Below are 15363 nucleotides of genomic sequence, written 5' to 3'. Positions count from 1 at the left end.
ACTACTGATCACTTCCTCTGGGCTTTTGAGTTGTAACAAATATGTTCGAAAAATACATGGTTACAACAACCAGAGAAAAAGAGAGGGGAAAAAACTACTAACACAGAAGTCAAGGGTCAAGAGCCCAACTAAAGCAGACACTGATCTCTAACATGGTTACTTCAAATGAAAATAAATCAACATCTAAACCTTAGTTAATTCTCAATAAGATCTTCTGTAGATGTCTGACAGAAATAATGTCAGTCTGGTTATTAATAAGTGGAGCTGGTGATGCTGTTTGTGGGGTTGTTTAATCAGATCTTGAGATTTAATGCATTTTATTTCAGTTGATTTCATCTAAGCATGTGTCTAAAGTCAGTTGTTGTTCTTGTGTTTCTCTTCCTTTCAGTGATTCTGTTTGTTAACAGCAGGTGTTCATCACTAAAACCCAATCACACTGTTAACTTAAATAATAAATTACTGGAAGCTATTTTATAAGTCCAATAGTTTTAAAGTTAGAAAGTGTAAAACAAACCTATTGTTTGTTTCTGTATTTTGTTATTGTTAGGTTACACTTTATTTTAAGGTGTCCTTGTTACAGTGTAATTATACATTTAGGTACTGAGTCATATTAATTAACTGCATGTGCTTACTATATGGTTAGGTTTAGGATTAGGGTTTGGTTTAGGGTTACTTGCATGCAATTATGCATAATTAATTGTTATCATATTAGTAAGTGTTACCTATTTTTATGTTTTTTTTTTTGTTTGTTTTTTAAATCCAGCTGTTGACACTACTGTCTGTTTATTCTTATGGAGCACAGATGTTTAAGTGCACTTGATTTAAAGACATTTAGGGCCTGTTCAATACCCACACTTCAGGGTGCATGCATAGAGAGGAAGTACAAGCAAGACGATGCCAGGGCTGAAAAACAGTAACACTAGCACACCCTAACCCTAGCACCTTTGAAGCGCTACATTTAGGAAACCACAAGCCTTCCTTCTTGAGAATAGAAGCATATGTTCACCTACACAACAGCTACGATGTCATGGTTTCTAAAACCAGTTGACAAGACTTAATAGCAACTGTCTTAGCAAATTAGCTTTTATGATAGCGGTGTCAATCAAATGTTCTTTTACACACATTCAAGATCACACTCGCACACAGTGGCCAGAATTACCGGCAGTACATAACACAAGTAGGCAAGTACAAATTGACAAGTGTGGGTATTGTGACAGGCGGTGGTATTTTTGTACGTACAACATACCTTTTTCTGTTTGCTACAATAAGACAGACAAGCAGAATGAGAAGAACTGCCAAAATGGTGAGTAAAATGATCAGCCAGTCTGCAATAGGATTAGAACAAATGACATAGTTAGAGTGCAAATTACAAAAGAGTTTTTTTGGTGTGTGTTCTTAATAAACAAAATATATATTTTCATGCTTTTCCCTTTTCATGTTCTCACATTATGTCAGGACATCTGCTGGTTTGTCTGCTGTCAGCAAATAATCAAATAGACATTTGCTATTTTTAGACATCCTAAAAGCTGGCACTGGTTTAACTTAAAACTATGCTGCTTTAAATAAAGGCTATTTTAACAGATTTATTTCATATATTCAGTTCAACAACACTCAGGGTCATCTTTGTTTTGCATTTGTATTTGTACTGCAAATGTATTCATGGGATTAAAAATTCTACTTCCACAATTATGAGACTCTACCCATTGTTCTGTTTTCTGTCAGTGACTCTGGTTTTGTATGCGGTTGCTAAACTTGCTCATGCCGATAACAGATTGTGTTTTGGGGGTGGTCAAATGATATTACAAGTTTAATTCAGACAACGCTGTACTTAATGAGTAGCATTACAACTGTGCATGTACTTTGAAAATGCCACAGCCCTTCATTTTCCCCATCCATCGAGGATGGTGATCAGACCACCAAAAACAAGGCTTTTTAACTCCAGTCCTGAAGGGTCAGTGTCCTGCTGAGTTTAACACTTACCCTCGGTCCCGGATGGCTGCTGTCCTGCAGAGTTGAGCTCCAACTTGCCTCAGCACACCTGCCTGGACGTTTCATGACTAGTAAGAGTTGATTGCTTTGGTTCAGGTGTGTTTAAGTGGGGTTGGAGCTGAACTCTGCAGGAGCAGGACTGGAAACCTGCCTGAAGCAAGGTGTGCAGAATTGCTTACGAATTAGACAAATGAGTAAAACTGGGATTGGTACTGAAGTCTGCAGGACACCGGCCCTCCAGGACTGGAGTTGTTGAAGATCCCTGACCTAACCCTGTTGGAAAAAACAAAACAGCATATGCTCGTTAGGTATGTTTTGAAGCATAGGTGCTGGTTTGAGCTGGTCCTAAGCAACTAGCTCTTGCTCAGGACCAGCTTAGGACCAGCACATGACCAAAACACCTAACGAGCATATGCTGTTTTTTTTCAACAGGGAAGACTGCCTTATAATTCACAACCTGGTGACATGTTGTCAATCTAGGCTTGTTAAAGCAAATAGCGGTCTCAGAATAAATACAATTTGGGCATGACTTTTAATAAAGGATTTATATTAATCTGGCCATACCTATAGAGCTGTTGTTTTGGATGCCATATTCCGGAGTAACAAAGGGAACTGTAACAGAACAGATTAAAGAAGAGTCATTTTCAGTAACAATTACATACAATTAATATACTGAACAGTGTATTATAATTTGTAAAGAATGAACTGATGATAAAATAGATATGGCTAAAATTCCCATGATGACTTTAAACGGAAAATGTCACCTGGTGTTTCACTGGTAGACGCTGTCTCACTCAGCCCTGAGGAAGTTGTGAACTCCATATCATGCGTATCAGGGTTTGTCTGATCGTCTGCTTGATCGGTGTGGTTCTGTTCCACAGGGCTCTGTGTGGGTCTGGTCTGCGTCCAGTGAACTGGAGTAGAGGACTCAGACACAAATGTGTCTTCAGATGTTGAGTTTTCAGACTCTTCCACTCCAGCATTTGTTTGGAGTGTTGTGACTTCTGTCAAATGACAGTTATGCAGAACTTCAACTTGCTGTCTTATAGATATTTACATGAATTTATTAGACAACCAGCATTACAGCATTACATTGAGTTGACAGATTTCAATGAAAATCCTGTAGTGTATGATGGACACGGACTCTGATTCCATCCAGTCAGAGGAGATCAAACATGTTTGATATTTTGAGCAGATATATTGTTTTCATTTGTCAGGCATCTCCTAGCAACAAGGCACACGTTTCTGCGTGAGTAGTGTGTGATCCTCAGTCGTTTAGTGTGTGATGGCCAGTTTTTCTTCTGTGACAATTTACAAAGTCGGTAAGTGTATAAAGCCCAGTGTTTTAAAATCTGCTCAGATTTTAAAAGTCATGTAGTGTATTCCAGCCTTAACACTTTAAAATCAGCAGAAAGGGTTATATATTAATAAAATGTATAATATTTCTAATAAAAGGCAAAAGCCTATTACGTATATAGTTTAGTGCTATTCGGTGTTTGCTCTGCACTTTTTGCATTCATCACTGTTCAGCAATAGTCTGCAAGCACTCATGGCATTTCTCCATTGTTTTTCGATGTGAAATCATTCGTTGTGCTCATCACTCACTGTTCAGTGGGGGGAAAACATGTAGATTAAATTTGCAGTGCCAATGCAAAAGGCACTGTAGCTTATCTACAAAAAGAGCTAATCAACCATTTTAAGCATCATTAATAAAGTTAATAGTAAAGTTAAAGAATTTGTAAAGTTTGACTACATTTATTTCTGAAGCATTTTGGCTGTCGACCAGTGTAAAAATAATGTGTGCTAAAAAAACAAACAAACATTAAATATAAAAGTGTACGTTAAATTTAAACATGCCTTCCAAAATTGCCTTCCAAATGCATACATTCAAAATGTTATTCCTTGGTAACTGTCATACCTGTAAATGCTGAGACAGAGTCGCCATCTGTTTTGTTTAAAATGTCAGGGTCAATCATAGTGGCGCAGTTCTTATCTGACGTATCTGATTAAAATGCAATGTTTAGTTAAAAAGATGACTGATAATGTGTTCACTAAAACTTGCAGCATATTGTACAAATCAAACCTTCAGCATCATAACAGAAGGCGTCATATTTTTTTTTCTTTTCCTCAGTTTTCCTGATGACGCCGATTTGGTTGCTAGCACAGAGTTTATTTGGCTTCTGACGGAGTATCACCACCTCTGAGCTGTTTATCCATCCATACCTGCAGACAAAATGTATGTTTATATTTAGATGGAGCTCATGGTTATAATGATCCTGTATGTTTAGGCGGTAACACTTTACAATACTGATCCTTTGTTAATGAATAACTACACAGGAACAAATGGCTAATGCACTATTAACATTGTAGTAACTACTATTAACTAACAAGGAACTCTGATTAACGATTTATTAAGTAATAGCGCTCAGCTGAAACTGGTAGTTCACTATTAGCTAACCAATAACTACTATTTTTTTCATATATCCTGAGAACTCCTAAGAACTACTTTATACAGGTTCATAATTAATGTGAATTATGCATAATGAATAATTAACTCTAAAATGAAGATCATGGTAACCCACTAGTAATGACTCAAGTATTACCAAATCCTTCTAAATGAACTACTAATTACTTGGATCAGTATTCTAAAGTGAAAATCATCATAACTTCCTAATATTGACTGATGTCATAGTGAGCTTTTGAGATATATGTAAGGTTTTGGATAGTAATGACTCAAGTGTTACTACATCCTTCTGAAGGAACTACTAATTATTTGGATCAGTATTCTAAAGTGAAGATCACGGTAACCCACTAGTAATGATTTAAGTGTTACCAAATCTAGCTAAATTAATTACTAACCAGGACCTTACAAAAACCTCAAAAGCTTACAATGACTTCAGTAATTACTAGATAATTATCACGATCTTCACTTTAGAATACCGATCCAAATAATGACTAATTCCTTTAGAAGGATGTAATACCACCTGAATAATTACTATCCAATACTTTACAAAACTCTCAAAAGCTTACAATGATTTCAGTCATTACTAGGCAGTTATCATGATCTTCACTTTAGAATACTGATCCAAATAATTAGTAATTCCTTCTGAAGAATTTGGTAATACTTGAGTCATTACTAGTGGGTTACCATGACCTTTACTTTAGAATTAATTATTCATTATGTATTATTCATATTAATTATGAACCTGTATACAGTAGTTCTTAGTAGTTCTTGGGGAGGTATGAAAAAATAGTAGTTACTGATTAGCTAATAGTGAACTACCACATTCGACTAAGCACTATTACTTACTAATTCATTAATCAGAGTTTCTTGTTAATTACTAGTAGTTACTAGAGTGCTAATATTGCGTTACTCATGTGTTCTTGTGTAGTTATTCATTAATGATGGAACAGTATTCTAAAGTGTTACCGTTTAGGCTAATTGTCATTTGGTTATGTTCAGATGAATGTAAGAACCTGCATGTCTGTAGTCCTTTATCGTAGGCTTTTTCCACCTGCTCCAGACTGGCTAATGAAGAGGCTAAAAACTCACACAACCTCTCGGCCGCATCAAACTTCAGACTATAGCGTTGTTTCCCCTCCACGTGAAACACTCCAGCAAAGCTGCAGCTCCGTGAGCGCACTACTACAGGAGAAACAGGGCATTAACTACAGTAATGAGCCAATATTATTCATACAGTGCCACTCTAGAAGCAAGATTTTCTGAAACATAGTAGAAGAAGTGTGAGAAAGGAAACAATAATAGAGACTAAAGGTTTAGTGCAGATTTGAGCTTTAATCATAAAGAGGGAAAGAAGCTGATAACACATAAAGATTAAGAGCACTTCACATCAGCCTGGCAAATTTAGATGTTACGCTGTTGGGGTGGATGCAGTAGGTGAGGCATCCCAGCTAGGAATGTTATTGTTTAAAGAATGTTCCGAGAACATTATATATGTTCTGGTAATGTTTTCAGCAGCAAGTTTTATTTTAGTTCCCAGAATATTCTCCTAAAACGTAGGATAACATTCTCTAAAAACATTCTAGAAATGTTTATTGATAACATTTATAGAACATTATCCCCTAACTTTCTAATAAAGATTTAAGTGGGAAGCTTCCCATTGGACATTGAATGTGGACTCAAATGTCGCTCAGATGTCAAATTTTGGTTGAAAGTAAAAACCCAACCTTTCTTTGATAAAGCTCCAACTTCATTAAATAACTCCAAAAACAGTATGTCCAGCTTTACTTGTCATAAACCAGATTGATTTTATTTCTGTCATACATGTACAAAAGGTCTTATTGAGATTAATAGAGATTTGGATTTAGATGTTAATGTCTGTTTGAAAGTAATAGTTTGGTTTAATGTCACCATTGTGGTGATCAGTGTTTGCTTTAGTTGGGCACTTTGACTCTTGGCTTTTCAATGTTTTTTTTTAGCTGTTGTAGCTATGTTTGTTATGGCAAAAACAGCAAATGAATGTGATTAGATGATGCTGGTTGATTGCTGATGATTAAGATATCCTCACATAGAGGTTTGATTATCTAAGTTCATCTAGTCTAATCTATGGTGTTAGTTGTACATTATTTATTATAGCAACTCAATGGTTCTACAGACTGAGCTCAAGCAGAATTTTAATCAGATAATTTCAGGAATTTAAAAGAAAAGCATCATACAAAACTAATCATTGGCTCCCAGAATGCATTGCAACATGAAGCATATCACCATTGTTGAGATTCATTCACAGATTCTTCATGTTTGTGTGACAAAGATGTTTTTTTTTTTTTTTTAATTCTTGAAATGATCTGATTAAAAGTCTCGTCCAATGAACAATGTGTTTTAAAAATTAAAGCTAGAAATACAGATTATCTGATTAAAACACTGTTGGATCTTACGCTGTTGAAACCATAGACTGTAAAAAAAGATGGACGAATCACCTTCACTCACTTCCATTGAAGAAAAGTGAAGCCGCCATCGTCCAAATAGGGTGCGGCCATATTGTGCTTATTTGGGACCCGAGTCTGTGCAGTAGTGACTCGGAGAGCCTGACTGCTCCAATTTTTGTCTGCTGATTGCCGTATAAGAGGCTTCTGTTGAAATAAGGTAAATACAACTCCAATCTATTCCTGAAGATCTCGAAAAAGTCTGTTTGTGCCTCAGAAGCTGTCGGTCTGAGCTGTCAGTCATGACGTCACACTCCCGTTTTTATTGCATCACATAACTAACTAAAACCAAGCTTATTTAAAAAACGAACACTTGAACTTATATCAGTATGATAAAATCTACATCAAATGACAAAAACCCTGCTTGAAAACAAAATATTTTAAGTGAAATTTAATTATTTAGTTGTCTCACGTACCATTAGATTACATGGAGAGGGTGGGGTTTATGACCTATACTGGGACCAGCCACCTGGGAGCAATCGAGACACTAAATAATGATAATATATTTAAAGGTGCTGTATGTAGGATTAACACCGAGTGGTTGAACTGGGTATTGCAGTCCAAATTCAAAATATTGGAGACGGTTTTTTTCACCCGGCCCCTCCTCCTCAGACTTGACGCACACGCAGGTTGCCAGATTAACGACACCAACAGGAACGAGCGCACAGGCCGATAAATACAATTAAATACGCTGTGTTTTCCACCAACTGGCAACCTGCGGTGCCGAAATACAATTGGGTAAACTGGCAGTGGGCGGGTTTCACAAACCATAACAAACACAGACATTCCGGGCCGGAATGCACATTTTCAAAGGAGAATAACTGACTGTAGCATTGTTTTTCAGATGAACAAGTATGTTAACTTAGCATGTTTCTTAAATATCTGCAAACATATTATGGTATTTTTATGCTTTAGTAGAGTCAAAATCCTACATACAGCACCTTTAACATTACCAAGTAGCCAACATCATCTGATCACACTTGTTTATAATAAGTGAAGCTGGTAATGCTGTTTTTGGAGTTATTTAATGACGCTGGAGCTTGACATCAAACAAAGGGTGTGTTTTCACTTTCAACCAAAATTTGACTTCTGAACAATAGTCCACATCTAGTGTGATGGGAAGCTTTCTTAGAACGTTAGAGGATAATGTTCTAACAATGTTATCAATAAACATTTTAGAAAGTTTTTAGAGAACGTTATCCTGCCTTTTATCAGAATATTCTGGGAACTAAAATAAAATGTCTAGATGGGATGGATCTAATCCCGGGCTGACTTCATTAAACAAAACAACATGAGGACATTTCAGAAAACAAGTAGAACACAGGAAGCAGCAGCTAATCCAGCCATCAGAGTACAAACACAGAACTTCTTAACAAATATTAAAACATGAAATGACAAATGAAACTGAGGGGGAACGCATAGATATTGTATGACATAGATGCCTCATTAGTGACTGTTTCTATATACAAAACAATTAAAGTCATTCTTTAATTTTATGTTTAATTTTCAAAGCTTACTATATTTATTGGCTTTATATTATTTTCCTCTTAGTAGTAGCTTGACAGGCAAATATATGGTAATATGAAGAGAGAAGGCAGGCAAAGGTGAAGACTGAACAGCAGGAGTTTTAATGAAAGTAACAAAACAAACAAATAACCAGGAACACAAACAAACAGAAAGACTTCAATCTGACTACAAAATGGCACATGGGACAAAAAGTAATACCAAAGTCCTAAGACCACGAAAGGAACATTTAACATTCAATCTAAAATCACACATATCACAAATAAGGAGATGCAATGCATGCTTTGTTCATTGTAAAATTGTTTGTTCAGATTGACAAAATCATTTTTGTTATTAACATGTTAAGTGTATTCTTTTTCAGTTTACACAAAATAATAAAATGACTCTTTCTTCAAACTACTTTATACATTTGTTAGAAGAACACTTGCACCACTTTTAGTCGGTCCTAACCACTGCATAGGAACACCTTGCTGTCTATGGAGAGCTAAAATGTCACCCGAATCCGTAGCTTCAAATAAATTATCCACCCGCCCGCTAGGGCTGGGCGATATGAGCAAAAATTCGTATCTCGGTATTTTTTGGCTGATTTGCGGTATACGGTATATATCTCGGTATTTTCTATGCTTTTGTAACCATGTAACGTAAATGTAACCATAGGCATATATTATGTTAAAAAAGGGTTAAAATCACATTACATTCTACCATTGCAATCTAAAAACTAAAATAATGCTTTTAAAGCAGAAGTTAAATTTACTAAACTAAAAATGAAAGTAATAAAATAGCACAGACTAATTGAGTAAAAAGGCTGTTTTGATTACCCCATTACACTTTACAGCTAGTGCTATCATACACATACACTTACTTGTAGGTTTAAAATTCCACATGTCACATTTATTGTTTATTAACTACAAATATTTCAACAAAATGTATATTTTAGTCAGAGTTATTGCGCTCCTATTTCATTGCACTCCGTCTGTTTGGCGCGCATGCGCGTGGCGGCGCTCGTTCAATGAAGTCTGTGAAGTTTAGCGGAGAATCGCAAAGCAGAAGGCTCATGCACTTCTGACAGCAAAATGGAAATATTTCCATGGCTTTCTAACATTTACAGATGGAGAATATACCTGTGAAATGTAAGTTATGCTTTTAGGAAAACAGCACGTCTCAAACACATTAAACCGCGCAAATCTCTGTCAGCGGCACACGCAGCCTTTCTGTCAGAGCCGTTTTAAACTTTAAAAAAAACTTGTAAGATCTAGAAGCCTATAGTTTTGTTTAAGTCATTCATATAAAGTTTGTCACACGTTTAGAACAAATTGTGTTATGCACTTTATCCGCAGCAGCTCAGTCTGTGTCCTCTGCTATATTTTTCAGATGCGCTCGTTTCAAACAGTATTGTGAAAAGGTCTTACGGGTTTTGAACAACATGAGGGTGAGTAATTAAGGACAGAATTTTCATTTTTTGGTGAACTATACCATTAAAGTATTATTTCCGGTATAATGTGTTGATTGAAATGACTAATTGTGAAATAATTCTTTCAATTTTTAACCGTTCTTTGTGCCGTGTCTGATATGCTCTGGTGCCCCTGGTTACAGCTGTATAGGTTACAGCCCCAAAAGTCCCCTTTTAAGTATAAAAGTGTGTCTGAAGGAGACATGCAGGCAAGCCCAATGCATGGCAATGGGACACCGCTTCTTGTTCCCTTTTTTTAGGGATCCATGGTTGCAGTCATAACTTAGAGGTTTCTTTTCAAAGCGGAACTTTGACGCGGCATCTATGACACTATGAGGAAGCAATGCCCAGTCACCACGCTGAAGGAGCGCCTTCCTCACTAAACTGTAGATACTGTAGTGGGCAAAGAATAGTCAAGACGCGTCAGCCCCCCAAATATGCATCATAGACTGTTTAGCAGAACCACTCCCTAAGCCAGTATGTTCCAATAGAAAAGGAAGGATACCCAAGCTTCTACACTCTATAGCAAGGGAAGTCCTGGCCTTTACAACCTTCCTTCCTTCATTTCAGGGCAGATGCAAGTCTAATAAGCCCCCAAGAGCAGAACCCTAAAGGAAAATGCTTCACCTTGACAAAGCCCATAGCCTACCAAAGGGAGTGTATTATCAAAGCGGAGCCAACAACAGTTAGAGAAGGAGGCAAATGAAACAGAGGGACTCTCGTGAGTTGCCCATCATAATTCCATTCACCCTGCTCTACCCTAATGTAGTACTCGAGCAGAAGAGTGGTAGAAACCTCAGTAATTTGCACTCCAAGCTACACCCTTAATTATTGCCACTCCTCCGAGGGGATCATAGGCCCTACTTCAAGACTCCAAAGTATCTGAGGGAGAGCAGATCCAAGCCATCCAAAATGGAGCGATATCCCTACTTCAGGACCCACCAGTAGTTGGGGAGCAGGGGTAATTGAAGTGGAGGGAACATATACTGCCCTACCTTTCTCTGTTCACCCAGAGGGAGTAAGGTTTAGTTCTAATTCCGAAACAAAAACCTATTAAATCCCTGTGAAACCAGAGCCCAAACCTCCTAGACAGGAAGGCAAAAAAGAGAAAGGCAGGCTGCCATTTGCCAGTAACTCTCATCCACCATATTCCAACCCCACGGAGGCTGAAGGAGAACTGGCCCCCGACTGAGTCTGGTTTCTCCCAAGGTTTTTTTCTCCATTCTGTCTCAGAGGGAGTTTTGGTTCCTTGCTGCTGTCGCCTAATATATACTACTTAATTATTTTATTAAGGAGTTAACATAATCCAAAAGAATAACTATTGAAAATGTACAATATCAGGGCAGTTAATCAACTTAAATAACCAAAGCGTCAGGAGAGAGCAAATGCCAAAATAACAAACAAAACAGTCTTTCTAAAGGTTATAACAAAATAACTTCCCTGGCAAAAGAAAACATAATAAAAGACAATAATCTTACCTCTCTCCCTGACTAAAGAAAAACAGGTGAAAAGTTTAGAAGGGGATAAACCCAAATAAATAGGCGCCCAACTCCCTACATGGATTCACACAGAATCCCAACATTAACATTGTTGTAACAACACCTTAGGTTCACATATCACAAATTGCTCTAGAGCAAATAAAACAACAACATCTCTGGGATAGCGGATAAGGGACTCCTCTCGAGCCGTGTCTCTCTGCTCCTTTATCCCTCTTGTACACTGCATAACAGGGAAGCCATGCTGCCGCTAATTGAAATCACCTGCAGATGGTTTGGACCACTACTTAGCAGAGAAAGAGAGAAAGAGAAAAAGAGGGAGGAGAAAACAACATGTGACCATCTCCCAATATACACAATTACGTCAGAGGACGTAACATTGAGTGTTTAATCTTATCATTATACATTACTGACACTCTATCCTCCAATTTGATACTGTTAAGTGCTTTGACACAATCTGTATTGTAAAAAGCGCTATATAAATAAAGGTGACTCGACTTGACTTGAAGGGAACTTACAGTACGCCCTACTTAAATCTGTACACTGGGAGAGAACAGCTCAGCCCTGACTTAAGTAAAGGCACATACCTTCCATCTTTATTTGACCCTCCAACTATAGCACTCTCTATTCTAATTCTAGTTTATCTATTTGTTTTCTTTTTTATTAAAAAAAAAAAAAAAAAACACTTGACCCTCTTGATCTCTTGCAATCTCTTCATTTTCTAATTGCTTGTTTTATTTTAAAAAAGGCCTCTAACACTAGCTTTCTCTATGTCTTTTCTATTCTATCTATGGCTGCGTCCGAAATCGCATACTACTTGTATAGGTACTACATTTGAATTCGAACGTACTACTCGACCGTTAAAAAAGTACGTTCTATATAGTATGAATGAGGGTAGTATGAATGGAATTCGGACGTACTACATCCGCCATGTTGATGTTGTCACGTGTCATGCGTCTTCACAACAGCGCGAAAATTTAAAGAGCCCACTTCACTGTGCGAACATCGTTAATGATTTAAATTCTTTAAATTTGAAAAAAAAACGTCTATTTAAAAGAAAGCAGCGTTAACAAGCTGATGTACTACATTGAGGTTAACGTAACTCCATCTGATCGGTATGATTAGAGATCGTTTTACACCCAATTCACACAATCGTTTCATCTGTTTGTTAAACCCTCAACAAGTCAGTGGTTTACTTGGATGATGTTAAACAAGTACAAGTTAACCACAATGAACATCAACAATGTTTTTCCCTGAGGTACTTTACACTTGAAGACAGACGCGTCGCGGCTTTCCGCCATTTTTCGAATATGACGCGGCCTCTCCCGCGGACTCATGGGATAGTAAAGTGTCCATCGTATGCCTACTACAGAATTCGGAGGGAAGTAGTAGGTCATCCGGGTACTTCTCGCCTACTATTTTTCGAATACTATGAATTCGGACATACTACTCGCCTCGCATACTGTTTTTTGCATACTATATAGTAGGGAAGTATGCGATTTCGGACGCACCCTATGTGTTTTATTTTTATTTATTATATATATTATATATATACAAAAAAAAACAAAACAAAAAAAACAACTAGCTACATGTACTGCATTAGGCTAGCCGAGACGTGTCATAGCACTTGCATATCATTGCTGTTTTGTTGTTTTTGATTGCTTCTATTGTCCTCATTTGCTTTGGATAAAAGCATCTGCTAAATGACTAAATGTAAACGTATCTACCAAACAACCATCCACAGGGGCGTGTACATCTCTACTTTAGACCGTATCATGGGGAGAATGAATCTTATTTGATCTTGAGGAACTTTAAACAGTTAAATAATAATTTTAATAGTTCATTTCTCCCATTTGTTTTTGATCACAGGGCATGGATACACAAGTTCCATTTGAGCTTTTAATTCAAAAGTGTGCACATTGGAGAAATACTGACGTATTCAGACATTTACTTCATGTTATTTTGTTATAATCATCATCATTTCTATTCATTTTCTATTAAAATGCAATCTGATGAGAATGAACTTCAACCACTCTTTGCCTCTCTCTCTTCCAGGATTAATGACGATTCTCTGCAGATCTATCAATCAATACTGTTTGATCATAATTCCCACCTTCCAGTGACTGTAAAATTCTGCACTCTGTCCTGTATTTTCTTTCTTTTTGACAGGTCTGTTTCACTCGTGCTATACGGGTCTGGTTGATTTAGTTTTGTTTTGCTGTGGTTTTGGTCTGTCGTGGTTTGGGGAGGAGCCCGGTTCTTTTGTTAGATTATACTAAAGTTGTGCTCTGCTGGTCAAATGGACCTTTACCATTACCTTTATATTAATTTAATTTTTGTTCATTATTTGTTGTTATTAATTTATCATCTTTATTTGTAACCCCTAGACTAAATAAATGTTTTGTTTAATATGATATTTTTGATTTTGACTGATTTTGAGTTTTGATACCGTTTAAACTCTCTCTGGTTTTCTTTTGAAATGCTGAAATTTACAGCTGCCCAGTAGCATGTCTCTCCAGCCAACAAACAGTTTCCCACCGTTCCCTCAAAACAAACACACAAACACATCTCACTCTGACATCTTCCATGCTGAGTTTCTCCTCAAAACGCCTGACTTTACCCCTTTCACATTGTGTGGGATTTTCAAAGTAAAACAGGGGTGTGTAAGTGGGTGGTAACAGTGGGACTGAGCGAGTTTTATTATGTTCTCCATTTAGGTATTCATTGGTATTGCTTTCATCAATAGTTCAGACATGAAGAACCTCAGACGGGATTTAAGATGTGAAGAAGAAATCAATGATATAATATAATTCACCACAGCACCAAGATTTATCAGATTTATCCATCCAGCTCAGATTTGGCAAGTCAACCTTCAAAGTTTCCAAGAACTACATGTGACAAACTTCAGAACAAAATGTTACCACAGTAACTGCTTATGAAAGCACAGAGATGCTACAACACAAGCTGGATATTCTGAAAACTCTGGAACCAGAATCTTTCTTTCACTCGCTTTTCAAACAGCTTAAACTCCTCTGGCTCTTTACTGCTTTGTTTTTGTAATGCTGAAATGTGCAACTGCCCAGCACATCACCCTTTCCTCTGTAATAAACGAGTGAGCAGCTGTTCATCTGTACATAGACACACACTTGGTGCTGCTCCATTATACTCTGTAAAATTCATAGTCAAAATACAGAGACAGATGTATAATGTTCCTCTTACCCGTGGTATTGTCTGATCTCGAGGAGGCCAGTAATGCAGAGGCGAATATACCCAACAGTATAATCCACATCCCGACGGCTGATGAGGAATCTGTACGTGAATCCAGACGTGTACAGTAGAGTCTGCTGTAAGTTTGGAGTATTGGAGGTGAGATTTGAGTGCCAGAACTAATAAAGATCAGAGGAGAGGGAGGTGCATGTATAACCACACCCTTCTCTCTCGCAGGTCTCCGTGTGTCTGACACTGTGACAAACACACGTTTGTTTGGTAGAGAGTGACATTATTCCTGAATCACCCCTCACCTCCAAATCACCCTGCTACTGCTTCTCGTCACCGTTAGCATGTATATTGGCAGTCAAATTATTATTATTTGAAACATTTGTTGGTCATTTTGTGTGAGTAGCTGCAAAGATGATCAAATTATTTTGGCAAGTTGAATATCAATGTTTCCGAGAACTACATGTGACAGCACCCAGTGAATCACACAAAATATCCAGGATATAGATAAATCAAGAAGAAAATACATAAAGCCTATTTAAGCTTGATCGAGATTTGTTTCAGTGTGACATTATTTTCAACACATTTCCTCACAAATTCTCATGACTGCTTTAAAAAAAGCACTGCATTATAGTATTTTTTCACCATTATCATTTAAGCATTTGTGTATTTTATTTCACATCTACCACACCAGCATTCATTAGCCACATCAGTGACTTCATGAAATAATTAAGCCAAATGACT

At 37.2% G+C, this 15363-nt stretch overlaps 1 protein-coding gene across 3 annotated transcripts; it reads right to left on the bottom strand.

The window, feature by feature from the left end:
• Positions 1 to 516: 516 nt before the first annotated feature.
• Positions 517 to 14819, bottom strand: cd44b (CD44 molecule (Indian blood group) b). Of its 3 annotated transcripts, none has more exons than XM_058766332.1 (7): positions 14623 to 14819; positions 5467 to 5632; positions 4073 to 4212; positions 3908 to 3991; positions 2754 to 2993; positions 2554 to 2601; positions 517 to 1325 (listed from the first exon to the last, which is right to left on the bottom strand). In XM_058766332.1, the coding sequence occupies exons 1-7, from the start codon at positions 14690 to 14692 to the stop codon at positions 1156 to 1158; spliced, it is 918 nt and encodes a 305-aa protein (XP_058622315.1). In that variant the 5' UTR covers positions 14693 to 14819; the 3' UTR covers positions 517 to 1155. The 3 variants fall into 3 exon arrangements, with proteins under 3 accessions (XP_058622315.1, XP_058622314.1, XP_058622316.1); XM_058766331.1 differs by having other exon boundaries at positions 519 to 1325; positions 5467 to 5635; positions 14623 to 14812; XM_058766333.1 differs by lacking the exon at positions 517 to 1325 and adding an exon at positions 1346 to 2262 and having other exon boundaries at positions 5467 to 5635; positions 14623 to 14811.
• Positions 14820 to 15363: the final 544 nt, after the last annotated feature.

Source organism: Onychostoma macrolepis, chromosome 25 (assembly GCF_012432095.1).
Source record: "Onychostoma macrolepis isolate SWU-2019 chromosome 25, ASM1243209v1, whole genome shotgun sequence".
Lineage (NCBI taxonomy): Eukaryota > Metazoa > Chordata > Actinopteri > Cypriniformes > Cyprinidae > Onychostoma > Onychostoma macrolepis.
Note: the sequence above shows the minus strand (reverse complement) of the source record. Positions and strands in the feature narration are given on the sequence as shown.